Source organism: Chelonia mydas, chromosome 2, assembly GCF_015237465.2.
Source record: "Chelonia mydas isolate rCheMyd1 chromosome 2, rCheMyd1.pri.v2, whole genome shotgun sequence".
Lineage (NCBI taxonomy): Eukaryota > Metazoa > Chordata > Testudines > Cheloniidae > Chelonia > Chelonia mydas.
Window position 1 is genome coordinate 151,338,719 of NC_057850.1, and position 24,420 is coordinate 151,363,138.

The following is a 24,420-nucleotide window of genomic DNA, read 5'->3' on the forward strand; positions in this document are numbered from 1 at the left end:
AACTAAATAAAATTGGTAGGGAGTTACAATTTGATCACAATAGACAGCCAGCATGACACTAAGGTGCTGGGACTTTGGTATGATATCATTTTGGAGAAGTCCTGTAACATTTAATGAGAAATATTTTTGCAGAGTTCTTTGTATCATCCTATAGAATTTAAACAGGGTATTGTGTCCCTCTTATAGAATGTTATAGGATGGGCCAAAAAAAACTATAGAAAGGATATAATTCTCCATTAAATGCTATAGCTTTGAAGGTAATTTCTTCAATACCCTATTGATTTCATCCCTACTAAATTCTATAGGGCTTTTCTATAGGGACTAAACACTTATCAGACCTAGTTACAGATTTAAAATATGGCGCTAAACTGAATTAAGTCAAATGTTAGGTATAAATATGATACAATTTATGTACCAAAATGGATGATGCATCTTTTGACTTCCATTGAACAAGTGTTTATTTCTACAGTATTTGTAACATTCTGTCTAGTTTTACTCATTTCTGTCTAGTTTTATTCTCCAATTTGACATTTATGAGCTTTGAGAATTTGTCAGGCTTTGTATCAATTTTGTATGATTCCAAATGCTGAAACATTAATGAGCTCATTTCCATATTTAAAACTGACTTAAAACCTTAGAACATAATGCTTACAGGAAATCCTGGTAAACCGGGCCTGCCGTCTGGCCCCTGTAAAACACAAAAAACCCACAAGTACATATTATAGACTTGTAAAGTGGATTGTGCAGTTTCTATGTCTCTACTAGTTTGTGAACATTAACTATTTTTAATGGTATTCACATGCAAAATACTTCATTAAGGTGGTGTTAAATTTGCAGACATGCAGCACTGTCCTATGCTCTCTCCAGAGCATTAGAGATTAATTCTCAAATGTTGGAAAACCCAGGAAATGCAGAGAGTTTAGGTGACATTTCCCTCACAGTACAGCCACATAATATCTTAACTCTGCCCTCTCTGATCTCTGTCCTAAGGACATCATGGTACTTTACTCCTTCTTCAGCCTCTGCTAGCCTGCAGCAAATAGCTCATGGATCTGTGGTGTTGCACAGAGCACAGCAAGGGCCCGTTGCACTGTGAATAGGAGACCTGATTGGGATTTGTGCTGGGCACAGAGGAAATGACAGATTTGTTGAGGGAAGTAAGGTACTGTTATCATCCCAGTTCCTCTTGCCATCCCCAGGGGGTCAAATTTAAGGCTGAATGGCTGTGCTGTGTGTGAAGAGTCATCTGTATTGTCTTCTTAGTCACGGTGAGCTTGGCAGTCTACTACTCCTCCTGTTGGCTCTCCTTCCTTTTTAGGGAAAGGTCTAAAGCCTGGCTGTCCACTACAGGTAGCCATGGAGATTCTTGGGTGGGAAGCCCAAGGTTCTCCTTCTCTCTGCAACCCTGTCAGTGATGCAGTATGGCCCACCAGATTCCCAGCATGCCTCCTCCAGACCTGTAATTGAAATATAACATGATATGCATTATATACACTACCTAGAATGCATTTTTGCTGCACAATATGGAAGATGCAAGTTACACAGTGGTTAGAATCTGCTATTGTGAGAAATGCTAGACGGCACAAAGAGCTACTGCCAAAATTATAGGGGCCACTGGATGGGGTGAGCAGAAAAAGGCTAAGAGACCACAAATGACAGGTTGCAGAGAAAGGGCTAACAAAGTCCGAAACAGAACTTTCCAGAATGTCAGAAAGGATTCAGCCTTAATCTGCTTCACGGGTGGACAGAAGTTTGCCCCTTGCTCCAATTAAAAAAAAATCAACTGTGTTCAAAACAAGAATTAAACATTTACTTTGGTAACAGGAGCTACCAACACATGCAATGAAAATAATAAAAGATACAGTTTGTTCATGTCAGAGAAATTGTTCTAACAAGATACTCTGAGCATCTGGCATTTCTTGCCCCATTTGGGGAGACTTAGCCTCCAAGCCTCTTATACACACTGCCCATGAGGTTTGTAAAGGTGAGCTACTCAAATCCATAAGACAAGTGGGCCAAATTCTACCTTCATATGCATCCATACAGCTCCCACTGAAGTCAACAGAAAATGAATGTGCTGTCTTGACTTCTCCTCTAGACCAGTTTTTTTTAATCAAAAAGCAAAAAACCAAAAAATAACAACAACAAAAACACCAAGCAAAAAACAAACAAAACAAAAACAAAAAACCCACCCCAGCACAGCCTTCTTCCTCAAATGTGTCTTTTGGGACAACTAGTAAGGGGTTCTTAAATGATTCCCAGCCATTATTCACATGAAGCTTAGTTATCAAAGGGGGCGGGACCTGCAGGGAATAGCAATGAGCAAATCCAAAAACGTAACCTTAAATCAAGTCTGCTTTGCTTTGTATAAAAGCAGTGGTGCAAAGAAGCCTGAGCATACTGGTGAATCTAGCCGTTGGAGCTTGGAATCAGTTCAGAGAAGCATCCAGAATTTCAGATGTTTAACTGAACTCTCCTAAACTCCTGGCTGAAAAAAACAAGCCCAAAATCTTGTATCAATAGTTGTCTCATAAGATTTCCATCTCTTTCAGTCACAGCTAGAAATGCCATGAGAACAGCCTCATTTGCAGTAGTTCAGGATTTCTGGTTCCAGCCTCAGGCAGAAATGAACAAAATCTTATCAGAACACTTCAGGACCCTAAAAACAAACTAACAAGCAAACAAAATATCTGGTCCTAGAAATGGATGCAAACTTAGTAGGCTTTTATTTTTTTCTGCACCAATTCTCCTCTTCCAGTTAGGCAGACATCTGTCGTTCAGGGTCAGAGTTTGGCCCATCTCTAATTCTTTTCTTTATAATACATTTTACACAAATGTAGGGAAGTTAATTTACCAACACAGGATCCAGTTCTGTTCTCAGAACATGTCCCTCTACATGTCCCACAGAAGTCAGTAAGGAGTGTGTGTGTGTGCGTATGTCTGAAGAACAGGGAGGTGGGCTTTGCATAGTACTTAAAGAGAAGCACTGAAGTATGAAACAAATCCTTGCATTTAATAAGGCAGAATATACTCACTGAAGGCCCAAGCAGTCCTTTAATTCCCGTAAAATTAGAAATTCCATCCGTATCATTGAGAAGTAGCTAAAAAATAAGGACAAAGAACAGAGTATCTCAAATATTTAATTGGTTCTCTGGGGTAGACACATTTCTAGAAATGCACAGACAGCTTACAACATCCTGTAATAACTGTGGAGATAGAGAATGTAGACCAGGCTATTGGGAACATTCTTTGCTTTTTCCTTTGGTGTCATTCATTTGGAATACCACTACTTCGCATTTTTATTACACCTTACGTGTAACGATCTCAGAGTGCTTTGCAAACATTACAGAGCTGAGTATCTACGTCCCTGTGAGGTAGGAATCCCTACGTTACAGATGAGGAAACAGACACAGAGGGGTTGTGACTTGAGATCATATTTTCTCTATAGGTTGAAGATTAAAATAAGTGCTTTAGACCCCATGCTTCAATGCTGAGTGGGTGTTGGAGTCTGAGGCTATGGCTACACTCGCAGATGTAGAGCGCTGGGAGTTAAACCAGCCCTCGGAGACAGCAGCAGGGAAAGTGCTGCCATGTGTTCACACTGTGAGCTGCAAGCGCAGTGGCGTGGCCACATTGGCAGCTCTTGCAATGCCACAGAGAGAAGTGCATTGTGGTGGCTATCCCAGTGTGCAAGTGGCTGCAGCGTGCTTTTCAAATGTGTGTGTGTGGGGGGTGGAGTGTGACAGGGAGTGTGTTGTGTGTATGTGGGGGGAGACAGTGTGTTTTGGGGGTTAGAGTGTGTCACCATGCTGTCTTGTAAGTTCAGACAGCAGCAGGGGGAAGGGGGAAACCCTTGACATAAGCCCCCACCCCCTGCCTCTCTCTCACACACACACACGCACAAACGCCTGCCTCTGCAACAGGCGCATTCCATACTAATGTTTTGCTTTGTGTCCCGGAGCAGATAAGCATGCCAGCTGTCAGAAACGGAGCTTTGAAAGGGGATATCCACATGCCTGCAGCTGAGTACAATGACCAGAACGGCCACTTGATTTAAAGGGATTATGGGATGTTTCCGGAGGCCAATCACAGTGCAGTAATGCAACACGTCATCCACACTGACGCCTGAGCATTTCAGCCAGGGCGCAGCAAGCTCTATGCTTCTCGTGGAGGTGGATTACCAGGGGTGCTCCAGCCGCGGAGTTCAGGTGCTCTATGTGCCTTGCCAGTGTGGACACCTCAGGAGTTAGGGCGCCCAGGGCTGATTTAATGTGCTTTAACTTGCAAGTGCAGCCAAGCCCTCACTGTGCACATCTCATTGCAGGATTCAGGCTCTAATGACATTTTGTTCCTATTTCATTTTGGTTTCGGACAGCTTCTTTACAGATTTAAATTATTTCCCCCATAGTGTATAATGCAGTCATACATTACAGTACAGCAGGATGGTCACAGCTTGATTTTGTAAACTATCCATATATGCCTTTTACATAGAAGAAACCCTCTAACTCATCCTTATTCAGTTTTTCCTGATTGCTTCATTTCTTTCACTTTCTTCCTGATAGTCCCATTTGCTTTAAAAAACATATCCCTCCTTTGATCTCAAATATGTCTTCACACAGACTTTAACTTGTCCAATTTGTCTTCTGATCTGTATATCATTCTTTCATCTAAGCAAGCAACTCTATCCACTCCAGACTCAGATTGCGTATGTTGTAAAACACATCCTGTGTAATACCAGCACTTGAACTCCAAACCACCATCCCTTGCTATACCGGCTACAGACACAATGTTTTGAAAATTGCTGTTTGCAAGAGGGTGGGTCAGAAAAGGAAAAGCAGAAGAAAAATCTCCTTCAACCATCACATCAGGGGACATTTATAGCCACTGAGCACTAATACATACAATGAATTGAGCACAGTCCAGATTCACTTCCCTCCAGGTGTGGTGCAGCCTCCTAAAGGATGTTGTTCTTTGCTGGATGCTGCTACCTGCCTCCTTTTTCTTCATATGCCACAATATGTGCAAAGATGGGTGCCAAATATTAGGAGCTGAAATTCGTATGTAGGCACCTGGAAACCTATCTGAGGTTCATGTGTCAGCTCTCTGCCCCTGAGGAGAGCAGCATCAGACCCCTGTGCAGCTTGCTGCGGCCTGGCTCCCAGTGTAGCAGAATCACACTGGTTCCACTGTATTCCAGGCTCTGTGTCCCTCCAGACAGGGGGCAAGATGTGTGCTAATTACTTCAATTATAGTAATAAAAGCATTCTGCTGTTGCAATTGTTCTGCCATATCTTCAGTTGGTGGCAGAATTCCAGGAGCCCTGAGGTTACACAATCCTTTTGAATTACTCAGTATTTAACCATTCACTTTGGGGCTGATCTAGAGACTATTGAAGTCAATGGAAAAACTCCCATTGATTTCAACCTGCTTTGGACCAGACAATTTGTGTACAGTGTAAATGATCTGTAGCCTCAAGCCTCAATTAGACTATATGTGTGTCAGGCAAGCACACACATTTTAAGCAATTCTATAGCTATATGAAAATACAGAGTACAGAGATGCCTATCACATAGCAGGCTCCTCGTCTGTCCATTCCACTCCAAGTGTAGCCATTTGCCCTGTTTTTTTGGTTTGTTTGTTTTGCAAGCAACTTTCACAGTGATAAATGCAGCAATGAGACCGCTCGTCATTTCACGTCAGCCTTTTGAAACCATACCCTGGGCCGCGAGTGCTGCCTAAAACATGGGACTTTCTTTTTTTACTAATATGTTGAAGTAACAATAATATTCGTTAGCTTTACTGGTTAATGGATTCTTGGATTTTAAGTACATTATGTGTGGAGCTTTCAACTGCTCATCCCATGGGACATTAAAATGCTAGAGGCAGAATTGCTAAAAGAACATAATGCAAAAATCACTTAAATTTCTTTTCTATTTCCTGGATCAGACTCTCTCCATTCCTTCCTCATTAGTTTTTTGGACATTAAATATGATGGATCAATGACTGAAAAAGAAAGTTTGCTGCTCACTTTCCCCCGCATTGGTTTCTACTGAACTTTACGGTGGGGAAAGGGGGAGGGGGGGAGCAGGGGATTTCAGTAAAGCATCAATTACAGTTTTACACTGAAAAGACAAATGGTATAAATGTTCTACCAAAGGACAAGTGAGACTTACTGGCCCTTCAAAATGACCAAAATATAAAAGTTCCCAGAGCAAAATAGCCTAAATGATTTAATCTGATCACATTTTAGCATTTCATATCAGCAAATTACAACAAACTGGGAGAAAAAAACCCTTTTGTATTGGGCTTTGGATTGAAAATGTGTGGTGAATGTCGGACAGAATTCAGAAGAAAGGAATGTCTGAACAACTGAGACTCTCTTTGGGAGATGATGATGAATTTCTGTTGCAGTAACTCACCTGGGCTCCAATCACAACAATTTGAAGCCCTATTGTGCTGGGCACTACACAAACACACATAGGTCCTTCCCTGAATTGATTGCAATCTAAGGCTCCAATGCTGCAACTTATAGACTGCAGTGACTGAGGTGAATGGCGCTCCTGTATTATCAATTTCAAGACCAGAGCCCAATTTCCTTCATCTATTGTCTACCCAGTAATATCTATCTACTACACAAATAATAAAGTTTCAAATATAGAAAAAGAATGCTATTGTGATGTTGCTCTAGCACGATGGTTTAAATTGCCAAACTGACTGACAGAAAGTGGCACGGTGCTGGCATGTCTGCTTGCATTAGGTCTGCTGTGTGTCCAGTGCTACTGATGCTTCTGGATGTTTTCCTGTGAGGCTGAAATAGCAAAATGTACAGGGATGCTATAACTCTCTAGCTAAGAAAACCTCTATAGAGCAAAGTTAATACGTCTTGTATAAATACACCGGCTATTATCAGATCAAGCCCCACCTGGTCTCTCCCCTACAACATCTTATAGAATCAACCTCCTCCAAATTCACTGTGCTTTCAATGCCTCAAAAAAAAAAAAATAATCAGACAACTAATAGTGGATAGGTTGAGAGCTAAATGTGGACAGTTATCACTTACTTTGTCTATTTATAATAATAGTTTGTTGCAAATGCATAGACAGTTGAATACATTTATTTTTAACCCGCTCTTTCACCTCATATGTCATTTGTCTTCCTAGACTACAAGGTCTCTGGGGCAGAAGCTAGGTTTTTGTATATATGTATCTGAACAGCACTTAGCATAATGCGGCCCCAATTGACCATGGGGCCCCTGGACACTACTGTAATATATAGTGAAGGTATTTGATACAGGAATCTTGGACAATAGAGAGGACACACAATACATTTCCTCGGCAGTAGTTAATCACCATATTAATGTGTGGCAATTGTGAAGTGTGTGGAGAAGCTGCTTGGCCTCCAGCATGCTAACATTGCGCTCTGTGTCAGCTTCAGGGATGCTCGGCACTTCACTCACACATAAGTGCCTTCCACCTGACGATCTCATAAGCCTTTACAAACATTAACAAACTGAACCTCAAAATATCCATCTCAAGTGGGCATGGTTATCAAACAAAGGCAAAAGATGTTAAACGTCTTGCCTAAGAAGGTCACCCAGAAGCACTGTGGCAGAGCTAGGAAGAGACCTTAGATCTCCTGAGTTTCAATCCGAGGCCTATACCACCAGATCATCCTTTTACCTGAAGGCTATTAAAAAGCTGCCAAAAATTAAAGCAGAAACTGGATGAAACACACAGCATTAATTCCTTCATTCACCCAGGGTTTTTGAGCCACTGTCAAGATAACATGTTCATTTTCGTCCTGCAAAGAAGCTACCCAAACTCCTTTGGGGCTTTGGTTGCCATCATTAGGGACCCACTTTCTGCCACAATTATTATCACTGTCAGAACCTCGTTGCTTTAGTCAATATAAAATGTAAAGTCTGAGTTAGCTTTCTGACTTTGTTATTGCCTAGCTCCTATCATGCAGATTCCTCACCTCTGATTACAAGCCTTGGCAGACTGCAGCTAACCACCTGACTTCTCTCAAACAAACAGAATCCTTCAGAGGGTAAGATTACATGGCTCTCCTGAGTGAACAAGGTTCCTGTAGCCATTCATAGCTTCTCCAATTCCCAGTGTCATACCAAATTGACTACACAGACTTTTGTAATAAGTTTGCAATTTGGTTCATCTAAACTTCTAGGCTTCTTTTTTCCTACTAGTATTATCTATAACCTAAAAGCCTGAAATACACTAAGCAAACCCCATTGAAAATGTGTGTGGTGTGAAAGGATGTGCAGCTCTCTGAATCACCTTTCACCAGCATGCTCTTTGACACTTGCTGATACTACTTCAGCACAAGAGCTATTTTTTCGGTTTGTACGGTATACACCTGGTAGAGAGCATGGTGGAGTCTAGGCACTACTGCAGTTTGATTCCAGGCATTGCTGGAGTCACAGGGTGTGCCTATACTGCAATTAAGACACCTGCGGCTGGCCCGTCCCAGCTGACTTAGGCTTGCGGGGCTCGGGCTAAGGGTCTGTCTAATTGCGGTGTAGACATTCAGGCTCTGGTGGGAGCCCAGGCTCCAGGTCCCTGTGAGGTGGAAGGTTCCCTGAGCTCAGGCTGCAGCCCACGCCCTAACAGCTACACCAAAATTAAACAGACCCTTAGCCTGATCCTCACGAGTCCAAGTCAGCTGGCATGGGCCAGCCATCGGTGTCTAAATGCAGTGTAGTGTAGACATGCCCACAGAGGCCCCTTTACTTTATACTTCCTCTATTCTGTATTCCCTAATTAATTTTTCTTCATTTTTATGGCTTCTGCAGAGTCACCTGCACATGCTAAGAGAAGCAAACACTGTTCTGTTAGAGTCTTCACTCATTTTACTGCCCTTTTTCATCTTTTTGTCGTGGCAAGGTCATGGGTGACCAGACGTAGTAATGGGAGCCAGAGTCCACAGTCACAAGACAGAAGTGGAGTCAGCTGGGTCAGGATAGTGGGAAGTCAAAAGAAGGAGCCAAACTGGAGATCAGAACCACGAGTTGGGAACCAGAGTCAGGCCGGGCCAGGATACCAGAGGCTCAGAGGCAGGAACTAAACTGGAGGTCAGGAGCCACAAGTAAGATGCCAGGAGGCAGGCTGCAGGAGGCACACAGTCCAAAGCAGGGTGAAATCCAGTTGTTCAGACAGCTTCCTGTTCCAGCTGCTGGCTTAAGTAGGGCCAGTGGGCCAATCAGCTGCTCTGGCACTCTGCCAATCAGACATTGGGGCAGAGCCTAACAGTGGAGCTAGGTTTCCTGCGTCCCAGGTAATCCATTGTCAGCAGGCTATGAGGTGGAGGGTTGGAGTGTGGCTGTTCCCATAATCCTACAGGCTGGGTTTGAGACACATGGGTCATGACTTAAACCTATGATTGGACAAATGTGTGTATGTGGAGGGGGATTAGGTGTAGACATTCATTGCAGATTTTTCTCTTTCAGGGCTGTATCTATGACCGGAACATCAACACCAATACCAGTTGTTCTTCACTGCCATGTAACTCCAGATACATTTTAAGGACAGTAAAGTTCTTAACACTTTACAAAGACACTTACCTGTGGTACTGCTATGATTGGCCCTGGTGGTCCTGGTGGCCCTGGTGGTCCAACAATACTGGCACCATCCCGTCCTGGTTCACCCTATTTCAATAGTAGTTTAGATGGAAAGGCCATTTATTAAACACCAAATCCCCAGTAAAAATTCAATTAGAAAGAAATTGATCCCACCTTACCTTGGATCCTGTGTCACCCTTGTCCCCTTTTGGACCCTGCATGCAATTTAATAAAGGAGTGTTAACAATTTACAAGGGAAAGTTGTGATAATACTTTCCCTCCCACCACGAGAGAATAATGTTCATGAAGGGCTTGATCCAAAGTGCAATGAAGTGGATGGAAAGACTCTGGTTTGCAATGGGTTTGGATCAGGCCCTAAGTGTATATTGGTTCTGAATGTTTTTAGTAATTTCTACTGCCTTTGATAGTATAAAAGTATGATAGAGGGCTGAGAGAACAGAGAGGAAGGAAACAGAGAGAACTAGTATTTTTCACATATAGCACTGTATTTTTTTCCTAAGAGAATCCAAGCATTAGATTTATTGAAGGGTTCACAGGTGGGTCTCATGCTGATCTATTATGCATTTTTATGACCCTAAAAATTATATTTTAACAGAAAGCTGATGTATTAAAAAGAGTAAACCAAAAACCTTACTTTTTGTTAGAGTTTATAATGCTTTTTCCATTGGTAATAAAAACATAACGCTTTGCAGTTATATGGTACTTGATTTCTATACCTCAGAGTTATTTACAAAGGTGGGTAGCACTTTATAGACAAGGGAGCCAAACCTACAGTTGGTGAAAATCAGCGTGGATTTACACCTACTGGAGTTCCAGCCCAGATAATGTGAGAGACAAAGAGGTTTAAGTGACATGCCCCAGATTAAAGAGTAAACTAGGGTCAGAATCAGATTTCCTGTTTCCCAGCCCTGTCCTCAATCAACAAGATTACATATGCCCCTGACACAAATATGTAAATATTTCACTGAATAATAAATTCTATTGAACTAGGGTGACATTGCTAACTTAAACTAACATAAGCCAGGAAATTTAGAGTTAATTTACTCAGTTGTTCCTACATTTAACACAGAATAACCCCAGTTAATGACACTTTGTACCATGAGCACTGCAACTCTCAACAGTGAACACAAAGTGTCACTCATGACCATGTAGAGAAAAGAAACAAGCACTGCTGTAATGGCTTAAAGTAATCCAGAGTAGGGATGTGCATGAGGTGCAGGGTTTGGGGCAGGTCAGCTCCTCCTTCAACCTCTATAACTTCCCTTCCAATGGCCTACTATCCATCTGGCAATTTCTGCCTCTCTCTAGCTCTCTTGTGCTGGAAAGTTTCCCAAGGATCCGTAAGTCCTCTCCCTGCTGCTAGGCCTGAGCTGGCTGATTGATTTATAATTTGGCTGGTTTAAATTTTTCTTAAAAACAGAAAGCAACCAATCCACATTTTTTAACAACTATGAGCAAATGGTTTCTAACATTTCACTTTCACCTGTTGGGTTACTGAGTTAAACACATATGAACGTTTAAAACCTGCAAGCTTCTATTTTTCTCCTCTTCTAATTTAAAAAATGACACTTTATTTCAGAATGTATGCAAACCAAAAAAGCATTCGTAGGCCGACATCTTTTCTGCCAAGTTTCAATACAGAGTGAATTAATTGCCAGTTTACAATAGAAATGCTTAACAATATTGGTGCTTGCAGATTTCTCTAGAAGCAGGAACTTACCAATACATTTAAAAATGTGTTATACCAAAGAGTCTCCAATTTTTTCATAGTGTGGATCATGTCCTACTATACAGATTGCTTTGTGGACACCACCCTTCCCATTGGTGATACAATTGCCAACTGTTGCAATTACAATTAATTGTTTACATGGTAACGCAACAGCAGGAAAGCATCATGTATATTTTCAAGCTTCTGGTGCAGCTGGATACATGGATGAGAGCCAGCACAATGTGACCAGCCATCTCTCCATGGACCACTAGCATGTGCTCTGGGAGTTACTGGTAGTCCCTGGACTAGTTTGGGAACAACTGTGCTATGTGATCCCACAAAGAAAGAGTATGGTGGTACAACTCACTACATCTCCAGGACGTCCAGCAACACCGGGAAATCCAGGTTTTCCATCTGCACCTTGCTCACCCTATCAAAACAGAAATACATATTCTATTATTAATTTTAAATTCAATGCAGCATCTATGATATTCTATCAGCTTTGTAGAAAGCTGCTCAATTATTCCATTGGAAAAGTTTTAAACATCACACAGTAACCAGTCATTTAAAAAAAAAAATCAATCAGCTAATAAAGCAATTAAGAAAGCAGCAGACATAAATAGAGCTGTACTTTCTGCATTTGTTTCTTCATGTTTGGCCACATTGTTTCAGGGGAGACAAGAATCACCACACATAGCAGACAATATGTGAGATTCCCTCAGTGAAGGAGGTGGCACTGTAGTTTTAAAATGTAGTTTTGCTTTTTTGAAGGAATTTTTACACATTTACAGTATTATGCTCAACAAAACCTCTTAAAAGAAAAACAAAGTTGTAAAGATTCTAAATCTGCCAGATGACCCTGGTTGTGGCTGGGTTCTGGATTCTCTATGCAATAGAAGGACTGAAAGATGATAGTTTATAAAATTTGAAATCTCCATTTTTCTTGGTACAGCACCAATAACCTTAATAGTACTGAAGTTTCTGCTTCATTAAGAACAGTTTCTACCCCTTTATCACCTCACCTTTCCTCTGCCACCAGCAGAGTATATTACTGAAGAACAAATGGGCACTTCATTAACGGTGGGTAAAGTTTTCAAAAGAACTCAAGTGACTTGGGAGCCCACGTTCCATTTTCAAAATGGTGCTTGGGAGGCTAAATCTCATTGAAGGTCAATGGGGCTTAGGTGCCGACACTGTACCAACCAACCCACCCACCTGCCCCATGGCAGCAAGTCTCAGAGCCTAGATCAAGGGGATTGAGTGACGGAGCTAAAAATAGCAGTGTAGACTTTCCTGCTGGGGCTGGAGCTCGAGCTCTGAGCCCCTCCCACCACTCACTGGGTCTCAGAGCTCAACTCCAGCTTGAGCATGAACATCTACACCGCTATTTTTAGCCCCGTAAGGAGAGCCTAGTCAGCTGACTTGGACTCTGAGACTCGCTGCTCTGGGGTTTTGTTTTTGTTTGTTTCTTTGCAGTGCAGATGTACCCTTAGGTACTTCTGAAAATGTTACCCATTTTCTCTTAAGTAGCCACATGAGGTAAACTTCTCTAAAACTGTACAAACTGGTTCAATAACGTTTTAGCAATTCTACAAATGAGAAAAGAGTCTGTAGCCTATTTCCTATCTGTTAGTGAAATTCACTTCATCTCTGGAAAGCCCAAGCAGGTTTTGTATGCGCGAAGTGTGTGAAACACCGGGGGGCAGGGTTGGACGAAAAACCTGCAGAACCTTCCCTATCATTTGTGTGTAACTGCATTTCTGTAATCACAGATCTCAGGGAATCTCCACAGGCTAGCTCCCTTCTCTACCTACTGCACCAGCCTATATGGGGTGAACAGGACTTCCTCCACAGCTTGCGGATGTCTGTAGGCTGTTACCCAGCGTACATGAGGGGTGCTATACAGCTGCACGGTGGTGCTTTATCAATGACTCACCAACCGTAAGGTTGAGACAGAACAGAGGGTCTTGGGGACCTCCTCAACAGGGTGAGTTTCACCCATGTGCAGATGAAATGGGTTAGGACTAAGAGGACTAATAGTTAGGACTAAGAGCTGCTAATTCACTTCTTGTTGGAACAAATGTTCAATAATTTCACCAACTGTTTTTCTTACTCAAGTTTAACTGTGAAAGAAAGACATGATTTTAGTTAACATAATTCACACTGTAAATAGTACAGTATGGCCATGTCTCATTTTTTAACATTATCCATATCTTAACATTTTTTAGGCTATGTTTACACTACAGACCTTATTGCTGCTATAAGGTCTCCCACGTAGCCACTCTATGCCAGTAGGAGAGAGCTCTCCTGCCGGCATAATTAAACCACCCCCAATGAGCGGTGGTAGCTATGTCGGTGGGATAGCCTCTCCTGCCAACATAGTGCTCTCCACACCAGCACTTTTGTCAGTGAAACTTATGTTGGTCAGGGGTGTGTTTTTTCACATCTGTGACCGACAAAAGTTTTGCCAACAAAAGTATTAGTGTAGACAAAGCCAAACATTGTATCACTCCTGAAACCAGCATTTGTTCGGTGTCCTCTAGTTTTTTATTTCTGCTCGTCTTACTGGACACTTGAAAATTCAGTCACTGTAAACAAATGAAAATAAAATAAAAATACCAACCCCCCCCCCCCCACACACACACACAAACACATACTTCTTTCATTCCTAATGGGCAAAATTTTAAGGTTCCAGAACTGTACGTTATTCAGCTCTAAGAGGACAAGTTATCTGCCAAGGTAGTTTTATTATTTATGGACTGAACCGATTGATTCCGATAGCTTATTTTTTAAGTAGCTTTGCAGTCACCTCATTCACAATAGTTATGCCCTTTAGAAATATGCTTTAAAACACTATTTATCACAACCGCATAACATCATTCAGTAATAATTACTGGAGGAAGGGCCATAAAGCAGAACACTTTGTTCAACAATTGTTCACACAAGGAAATGAGTTAGATCCTTGAAGAAATCAAAAGAGCTCAAGACAACTTGCCTACACATCAGTACATTGTCTTTAATTAGCATGCTGGCAAATGTCTTAGTGAAATGTGTTTTTAAGAAATGTATTCTCTGATTGCACAGAAATGACACCTCCATACAGATTGCTGCGAATTCAAAATATGTACAGCAGATGGAATTTATAATAAGCAGCAGCCACTACATTATGTTGTTTTATTAAAATTAAAACAAGCAGGTGTGTTATGATAAAACTGTGATAAAAGTTAAGCAAACAGAGGTTCATATTAGTCATTGCTTTAATCCAGTTTTCCACCACTGTAACTCTGTTGATTACACTGGAGTCATACTGGTGTACTGTACAACTGGAGTAACTCAATAGTGAATCAGACCCAGAATATTTTAAACATCACATATCAGTCAACAGATCACACAGTTTACAGACAACAATAATTCAACTCAGGTACTTCAAAACATCCCTGGGAAATGTGTGTACGTGTATAATTAGAATTCTTTCAATATAATCAACATTTACCATCATTTTAGTACATCAAGAGAATAACTAAGCAGAAAAAACAATGCATTTGTAAATCAAGTTAAATGAGTTCCCCACCTTTAAACCTGCTATACCTGGTGGACCAGTATCCCCTTTTTCTCCCTGAAATGCAGATACATAGGTCATGTTAAATATCAAAATGCAGTACAACTACAGTGATTAAAAAAAACCCCTTGCTTGTTTAGAATTAAATAAAGTGCTCTCTTCAGCTCTGCATTGCTACAGCTTTATGGTGGTGTAACTCCTCTTTCCTTACAGAGAGGATGGAAACACGTTGATTTCAACAAAGTTACACCAGTTTAAAATAGAAATAATCATAGAATATCAGGGTTGGAAGGGACCTCAGGAGGTCATCTAGTCCAAGCCCCTGCTCAAAGCAGGACCAATCCCCAATTTTTGCCCCAGATCCCTAAATGGCCCCCTCAAGGATTAAACTCACAACCCTACATTTAGCAGGCCAATGCTCAACCCACTGAGCTATCCCTCCCCCATTGCATTGATGAATCAAGCCCAAGACATAATGAGTTTGTTTGCTGAAAAGTCTTCCAAAAATATTCTTTTAGGAATGCTTTTACTCATGATAATTAGACTTCACTGGCTTCTGGTGGAAAAAGAAGTTTTTCATAATAATCAACGATCTCATTATCCATAAACACAGATTTTAGATATGTATTTATCAGCTGGAAACAGAACACTAAGGTCACTGTGGTAGATGACCGCACCTGTGCTATGAATTAAAGTCACATCATTGATCTGGGATGGATAGCTCTATCTAAAAATATGATGAGTTATGTTGTACTAAACTTATCACTTAGTTGGACATTAAACTCCATGTGATTTCTAGTTGGATTTCTAGAGCCTTTTGTCACTCAGAGTAGGTGAAAACTGAATTTTGCTTCTGGCTTCACATGGTAGTGAAAATCAGTTTCATCTGTGAAAAGTGGGTGCAAAACCCTACAACTGGCTCAGAATGGTGACATTGTACATCCACTTTATACCCACTTTGCACTGGAGTAAATTACTTCATGAGGTACAAGGCAATGGAAAAATCAGGCCCTTTCATTGTCTGGGCAGGAATCACTCAAGAGCTGCCAACGAAAGGCTTGTTATAAATGGGGGGTAATAGTCAATGTGTTAAAATCCATAAAGTGATTCACAGGATTCTATGCACATCCCATTAGTATCTGAGGCCCAGATCCTCAAAGATATTTAGGTGTCTAGCTCCATGGAAATTAGGCCTCTAAATACCTTTGAGGATCTGGGCCTGAGTGCCTCACAAATAAATGAATTTATCCTAACAACACCCTTGTGAGGCAACCATTATCCCCATTTTACAGATAGGGAGGTGAGGCATAGAGAGATTAAGTAACTTGCCCAAGGCCACGTAGGAAATCTGTGCCAGAGCTGGAAATATCTTGTAAATCCCATGCCAGTTCTTTCACCACAGACCATCCTACCTTGTTTCTGTCACTGTGGTTACAAGGGGTGGGTCTTTTGGAAGACAAAAAGGCAGGTTTTTCTATAAAGCACAGAGTCACTTCCTGGAACTTAGACGCCCACACATTTTGGGAGCTATAACATGTAACCTTGAGCTAACAAAGGACAAAGAGGGATTGCACTGAGCCAAAACACAATGGGATAAAACAATGAATTTCTCCTGCCATACTATAACCAATCCTTCCAACCAAAAACACCTATTATTGCCCATCTAGTGATATTTTTTAGTGATATTATTCTAGCATGTTTGCATTATGATTCCTCTCTCTTAACCAACAAGTGTAGCTTTAAGACATCCTGAACTGGATTTGTGGTGACTGCTAGTCAGGATAAGCAAGGCTGGATGCTCTGACTGAAGAGTTCAGAGGAAATTCTACAAGGGGAACCTCATGTTGTTTCCTAAGTCCTATTCAGACTGATCTTACAGGGTATGAGCATGATCTCTCCCTGAGTATCCCAATTTGCAGAGGTGGTGAGCCCCTGCAGCTTTCTTTGACTTCCATAGGAATTGTGTGTGTGTGCAGCATCTCTGTAATCAGGCTACTTACGCAGGTGCCTAAATATAGACTTAGGTGCCTACCCATAGGCTCTCAAGTTAGAATGTTTTGGCCTTGGTGTTTATTTATTGTGATATTGTACAATATGTACCATATAACTAGGACCCTTGGCTTTCAGTTTTTACTGAAAACTTCCAAAAAATTCCTGGGTTTTGAAAAAATCAGTATTTGGATTTTTCAGCTGCTCAAATTCCCCAGACCCAGCTCCCACCCTCACTGACTCTTTGCTGGCCTCCTCAGCATGCCTGTGCAGAGGAGAACAACTGCCAGTTGGTGGCTATCTCAGCTGCACAGTGGGGGGAGCAAGAATGGCAGGGAGACTGTGGAGACCACCAACTGCTGTAGTGACAGGCCACAAGGAGAGGAAAGCTGTACCCCTGAGCACTGGCCCCTCCTGATCCCAGCCCGTCAGCGTGGCCCCAGGGCATACAGTCTCATCCCCTTCCCTCCACCCTAACTTGCAGGGCACCCCTTTCCACCCATCTCCCTCCCACCCATTGCGAGTGTATCAGGCAACCCGTTCCCCAATAGGCACCTGCTTCCCCAAGATGGCCGCTGTGAGCAGCTGGGCTTAGAAACATGTTACTACTCAGAGAGGAACCCCAGGGCACAGAGCTGGGTCCACTTCACCAGCTGGACAGAGCCCCCTCCTGTCCCTGGGCTAGGAAGAGACCACACCAATCCCCCCATGGGACCAGGGAGTGAGCTGAGAAGTGCTGAGACTCTTTGAAAGAGCTGCTGGGAGTCTACGTGAGCCGGGACTTTTGGAATTCACACTGAAGACCTTATATCAAGTGTAACTGCTCAAGTCAACAGTAAACTGTTTTGTAAAAACGAAGGTTTTTTGCAATGGGGATATAATGGTTTCATAAACAATAAACTCATGTTCCTCTAAGGGCAAGTATACATGTGCAGCGCCGCAGCTGTACCAGAACAGCTGGTGTGGTGAAGACGCTCTGTGCCGATAGGAGACAGCTCTCCCATCGGTATAGCTCTGTGCACACTAGCGCTTACGTTGGGGTAACTAATGTCGCTCAGGGGAGTGGAATATTCACACTCCTGAGTGACATAAATTTTGCCAATATAAGTGGTAGTGTAGACATAGCCTAATTGTTGCTTTCTTTCTGCCCTCCCAACCCCAATACTAAACCTGATATTTACCTGGAAAACCATGATGTTAATTTTTTGCATTGATTTTCACCCATTTTTAAATTCTTGAAATAAAAACTGATAAATTCCTGGAAAATTAATAAATAAATACAATTTGGAAATGAAAGGCCTTACATATAGCATTTAACTACATGTTTAGCAAAGCACGCAGGGCAAAATACTGCTCTCACTACTCTGGTGTAAATGTGGAATAACGCCATTAAAGCAAACCCCAAAATTACATCCTTGCTATTGAAAGAAAAATTTGGCCCATGGTATTTACGACATGTCAATGTTGGTCAGAAAGCACTTTTGTTGTTTGTTTTTTAAAAAGAGAAAGCTTTGGTGCAAAAGAACAAAAGCAAAAGTGACCTGAATTACTCTAGATATGGCAAACCAAAGTCGAAAATGGAAAATACAAAAATACGCTGGCTTTCAAATGTAGTTTGTTATATCAGTTACCTTTGGTCCCATTGGCCCACGCTGTCCAGTCTCCCCAACAGGACCCTACAAAGTATTCTGAGTTTACTGATATATCAATATATAATTTCATATTAATTTTTTCTCAGTAACAAACAAGCTAACAATCACAACCATAGAAAAGTCTTTTAGTAGCAGTTTCAACAGAAAGAATTAAAATGCAAATTTTTTTAACATATTTTGAAGTCTATCTGTTTAATATTTTCTTGAAATAGGCAGAGTATATAGTGATAGTTATATTTAAAGTTGCCCAAGTGTTTCCATTCTAAGGAGTTGCTTATAATTTTTTTCAATCACTTACCTAACTGGCTGAAATTCTGGAGGTATGTTCTCAGCCTGGGAGCAGTATTTTTGAAAAGTTTAAATCAAAATGATGTTGCCATTTTTAAGATTGGGGAGAATAAAAAGAAATATACTTTCCCCATTATAAAACATATCTTTGTGACCCTTTTTTTGAGCAGCCCGGGGCTGGAAGTGGTGTTAGATGGTAAAATGTAAAATTTGGCAGGAAGTGACAGTATTCCTTATCTTGCAGAGGTGACTTTTGGTGTTCTGGTGAAAACTGCTTATGATTTGTCAACATTATAAACATTTAAAAAACCCTACTTTGTGCATATGCACTGAATTTTTGTAATGCAACCACTTAAACTGCCATTGGTTGTTTGTTTTTGCTGTCTTTGAATGCTTAGGGCAGGTCTACTTTTAAAATACCCCAGCAGCAGTGCATCTGCACCCCATTAGTACTTCAGTGAAGACACTACCTACGCCAAGGGGAGGGGTTCTCTTGTCAGTGCAGGTAATCCACCTCCCTGAGAGGCGATAACTAGGTTGAAAGGAGAATTCTCCCATAGACCGAGTGCTGTCTACACCATGGATTAGGTTGGTTTAACTGTGTCACTGAAGGGTGTGCATTTTTCACACCCCTGTTGGATGTAGTTATATGATCTAATTTTCTAGTATAGACCTGGACTAAGATTAGGAAAGTTCCTAGGCAGTTTCTCTTGAGTTAGTGAGGTTGCACTGCCTTCTTCAGTGCGATAAGTATTGGTGCCAAAAGAGTGCAGCCTTCTTCCATTTGAAAGAGGCCTGGTCTACACTAGAAAATTAAGTTGATTTAACTACTTCCAACAGGGGTGTGAAAAATCCACTCCCAGAGCAGCATAGTTAAGCAAACCTAACTCATAGTGTAGAAGGAATAATTCTTCCATCAACCTAGCTACCACCTCGTGGAGAGCTGGATTAGCTATGCTGAGCCCTGGTCTACATTACAGAATTACATCAGTATAACTACATTACTCAGGGGTGTGAATAATCCACCCCCCTGAGTGACATAGTTATACCGACCTAAGTGCTGGTGTGGACAGCTCAGGAGAGCCTTTCCTGATGACATAGCTATCTCCTCTCATGGAGCTGGAGTTATGAAACTGATGGGAGAGCTCTCCCATCGGCATAGAGCATCTTCACCAGAAGCTCTAGAGTGCAAGTGTAGGTGCCGATGCAAGTTTCTAATGTAGACTTGACCTGAGGGAAGAATCCCTCCCGTCAGCGTAGGCAGTGCAGCTGTGATACTGTAGGATTTCAAGTGTAGATAAGCCCATAGAAAGGAGTCCATGAAATAAGGCAGGAGCACTTTTCTCACCGACTGCACATATTATGCATTACAGAGCTTTCCACTGGTGCCTAGCAAATAGATAAACATAGCACAAAGTCTTCGTTGTTTCATTTTCCTTTGTCAAGAATGCACAAAATTAAATACAAAAGAATTCCAAGGTTGCAAAGTGAGACACGCAAAACTCAGGAAATGATCAAGTTAAGGTTGCCAGCACGGCCCTAACTCAGTTCCTGTTCATGTATGCTTTAGAATACAGTCCTGATCCACACTAGATCATCTACTGTCTCAAAAGAAGTTCCTTCTGAATGGAACAGATTAAAATACGGTTATGTTTTCCTTAAACCAGATTTACAGACATATGGTAGGGAGTCAAACCCAAGGAGTTTTTGAGTAACACTTACTTCCAGCTGGTGACTGAGTGACAGTCAAAGCTCACGTTCTTACAAAAGGCTGTGGAACGTACTTGAGGTGGAGTGAAATCTCACAGAGTCACATAGAATTGGGGATAGTATCCTGAGACACTTTGGAGAGAGAGGGTTCTCTGACTTAACATTTATGGATACAGCTGCTTTTGTTAACGTTCTGAATGCAGAGCTGCCCTTGCAGGTATAACCAATGCAGTGCTGTGTTTCTGAGTCTGCAGACAGACTGAAACAATGACTCAGAGGCGTGAACTCCCCTGCCTCTTAATCTCAATGGGGTGTCAGCTCTACAGGCCAATGATGACACTTGGATGTCAACATTAACTGTCCCACTGTTGATCATTTGAGCAGATACAATGGAGAAGGGGTCAGAGTGAAGAAAGTGAAGTTGAATATGATAACAAGGCACTGAACAAATAACAATTAAATATAGGGCTGTCAAGTGATTAAAAACATTGTGATTAATCGCACTGGTAAGCAATAATGGAACACCATTTATTTAAATATTTTCGGATGTTTTCTACATTTTCAAATATAGTGATTTCAATTACAACACAGAAAACAAAGCGTTCAGTGCTCACTTTATATTTATTTTTGATTACAAGTATTTGCACTGTAAAAACATAAAAGAAATTGTATTTTTCAATTCACCTAATACAAGTACTGTAGTGCAATCTGTACTGCAATCTCCTTATCATGAAAGTTGAACTTGCAAATGTAGAATTATGTAAAAAAACTTGCATTCAAAAATAAAACAAGGAAAAATTTTGGAGCCTGCAAGTCCTACTCAGTCCTACTTCTTGTTCAGCCAAACCCTCAGACAAGTTTTACATTGTTTTGTTTTGAGTGCAGTTATGTAACAAAAAAAAAATCTACATTTGTAAGTTGCAATTTCACGACAAAGAGATTGCACTACACGACTTGTATGAGGTGAATTGAAAAATACTATTTCTTTTGTTTATCATTTTTACAGTACAAATATTTGTCATAAAAAATAACATACACTTTCATTTCAATTACAACACAGAATACAATATATATGAAAATGTAGAAAAAACATCCAAAATATTTAATACATTTCAATTGGTATTCTATTGTTTAACAGTATGATTAAAACTGCGATTAATTGCAATTAATTTTTTTGAGATAATTACGTGAGTTAACTGCGATTAATCGACAACCCTAATTAAATATTTAAGTACTACATAAAAGCTATATTCAACCCTTAATATTGGGCGTGGGAGGGAAGAGTAGAGAGCCCTAAAATTATAGCCCAGCCCACGGACTATAATTAAAAACAGAATTCAGCCCTCTTCACTACATATACTTGGCACCACCGCTTTAAACAGAACTACCAATTTCTTAATACAAGGTTGAATTAAAGATTTATATAAACTATACAGCAGATTGTCACTGTTTTATAATTATTGCTATAAATTACACACAAAATGATAATATGAATATTTGTTCAATGTCTCTTTCAGAAATTACAATCCCATCTAAAGAGACTGTGACAGAACAGATGAGGTACAAACAAACCCAATGTACCTCCTAATAGTTTGTTTTAATTAAAATCCTCTTAGAAGCAGACAATCTTTTTTTTAACACAGGCAGAAACCTCTAGGGGTTTTATAGGATGTAAGTAGCTCACGATGGCAAAGCTTTTCTGCAGTATTAGCAAATATCTGAAATCATTTTCATGATTAGAAGGAAGCGGGTGTCTGCTTTATTGACCCAAGGCATGGAAAGCAAATGTGGACAACAGGGAAAGCAAACTTTCAGAGTTTTGTTCAAAATCAATAAAACATGTTATCTGTTGGCTACAGCAGACTAACTAGGAAATAGCACCTGCACCGAAAGCAACTCAGAGTAAAGGTGTCATGTAGGCAATTCAGAAGGGGCACGTTTTGGCTGCTTGCTTATTTCAGCTGTCTGGCTGCGGCTTTTATTTTTGAAATACGATAGTTTTGGCTACTCTTATTGTTTAAAACAGAATATAAAGAGATGATGCACTATCTTAAAATGAAACCTGGGTCAAGTGATGTTTCAGCATCATCAGTGAAGCATCAGATCATTTCAGCCACTGGCTTTTAAAACTGGCCCCTGACACAGGGTTGGCTCCAGCATTCAGCAATCTCTCCAGGCTGGGGGGCCAGGTCCCTTCCCCCAAAGTTATGCTGGCTTCGGACAGAGGGAATGCACAGGAGCAAAGTCTGCAAAGAGGGCAGCTGTGGTGGTGGGAAATGGCAGAAACCTGCCCTCCACCAGGTAGCACAGTGTTAATCGTGGGTGGCACTGCTATAATGAAGGCATGACCAAGGTGGCTGGGAACACATTGATCAGTGCACCCCGACTGAGAGCACTCCAATGGAGTCCCTGATAGATTTTAGAGTTGCTCAGACTGGCAAAAATTCTAGGGAGAGTGATGGAGGAAACAATACCATGCTCCAGCCCTGACTGGCTCAGTAAGGGGCATTTGGTACGTTCCTGCTCTAGGCAGAGTGAATCTGGCTCAAATATGCCAAGAAACCCCAACTGTCTGTGATGTGAACTCTGTGCAGAACTCTACAGCTTACTTCAGAATGGGAAAAAGCCTACATAACCGCTAGGTCCCGTGTTTGTTTTTATTGGTGCAATGCTCATGAAACTGAGCAACTAACACAGCTGTGAAACCAAGCACAGGGAGGGCAGGTATGTGCAGCATTCTCAATCCACTTCAGTCCCCACCTGCAATATCCCCTACTCTTCAAGTCTTCAACTGTTTTTAAGCAGAAACATCCTATTATGCCCAAACATATGATGGCTTTGTGATATAAACAAATGCCCTGATTAATTATTCTATGTGACCTACAACTCAGAATTTATAGCTAGGTCTCTGAAAGTGAAAGGCTAGAACATTAACCCAGTGTGTCATTCCAAGTGGTGTGTTTCACAGGTCTGCCAATCATAGCTGAGGTACCACATATGGTGGTGCACTGAATTGCCCTTTTAAAGACTTACTTTCATTTCACTATGGAAAGCATGTCTGAGTCTGCTCCTGAACATTAGTGAAACAGTGAATTTGTGTCAATTTCATTTAATTGTTCATTTTGAATTCACAGAGTTTACAGAACAGCACAACAGCAAAAAAGTATTAGAAGTCAGGAAAGCAATTTTGGAAAATAAAGGAATCCAGCCTGTGGGGTATGGAAGAGGGAGTAGAAGAGTTTTCACAAACTCCCCGAGTTTGTATCTTGGAGATTATGAACAAGAAGTGGTCACAGTAGGCAGACAGTGACCCTGGATACTGAAGTCTACAATGTCAAAGGCTGCAGAGTAAAAAGGATAAAGGAATATGAGACAGAAGAAGAGGCTTTTAGACAATCAGCACTTGGTCATTCGAGACCTCTGTAAAACAAATTTAAATGGAATAGAGGGGGTAAAAGCTAAATTATAGGAGATACATGGGGAGTTAGAAGAAGAACATAGAAATTGAAATTCCAGACCAGAGCAGTGGTCTGTCTAGTTCAGTATCCTGTTACGGACAGTGGGCCATTCCAGATGTTTCCAAGAAGGTGCAGGAAACACATTAGTGGACAGTTGTGGAATAAACTACCCAGAGGGGAAATCAGTCACAGGTTGGCTTATGCCAGGATACATAAGAGTATCACATTCATTCTAAAAAAGGATTGTATCCTAGCTAATGTAATTAGAGATGTTTTTATTATCTGTATAAATGTCCAATCACTCTGAATCCTGACCATATTTTGACTTCACTCTTGTGGCAGTGAGTTCCACAGGTTGGCTATACATTGTGTAAAATGATTATTTTCTTCTCTGTTTTAAATGTGTTGCCTTTCAACTTCACTGACTGTTCCCTTAACACTGAGTTATGAAACTGGGTATA

The 24,420-nt window shown here is 41.1% G+C and overlaps 1 protein-coding gene across 9 annotated transcripts in view; it reads right to left on the reverse strand.

Annotated features, from left to right (window-relative positions):
• The window catches only part of COL15A1 (collagen type XV alpha 1 chain), a 275,000-nt gene that overhangs the window by 59,790 nt on the left and 190,790 nt on the right, over window positions 1-24,420 (reverse strand). For 8 of the 9 annotated variants that reach the window (XM_043540351.1, XM_037889859.2, XM_043540352.1 and 5 more), the window contains 7 exons: window positions 18,483-18,527; window positions 14,875-14,919; window positions 11,671-11,733; window positions 9,754-9,789; window positions 9,578-9,661; window positions 3,036-3,101; window positions 653-688 (listed from right to left, as the gene is read on the reverse strand). In XM_043540351.1, coding sequence (XP_043396286.1) covers window positions 653-688; window positions 3,036-3,101; window positions 9,578-9,661; window positions 9,754-9,789; window positions 11,671-11,733; window positions 14,875-14,919; window positions 18,483-18,527 — 375 coding nt within the window. The remainder of the gene's footprint in view (window positions 1-652; window positions 689-3,035; window positions 3,102-9,577; window positions 9,662-9,753; window positions 9,790-11,670; window positions 11,734-14,874; window positions 14,920-18,482; window positions 18,528-24,420) is intronic. The other variant, XM_043540354.1, reaches the window with a different exon arrangement.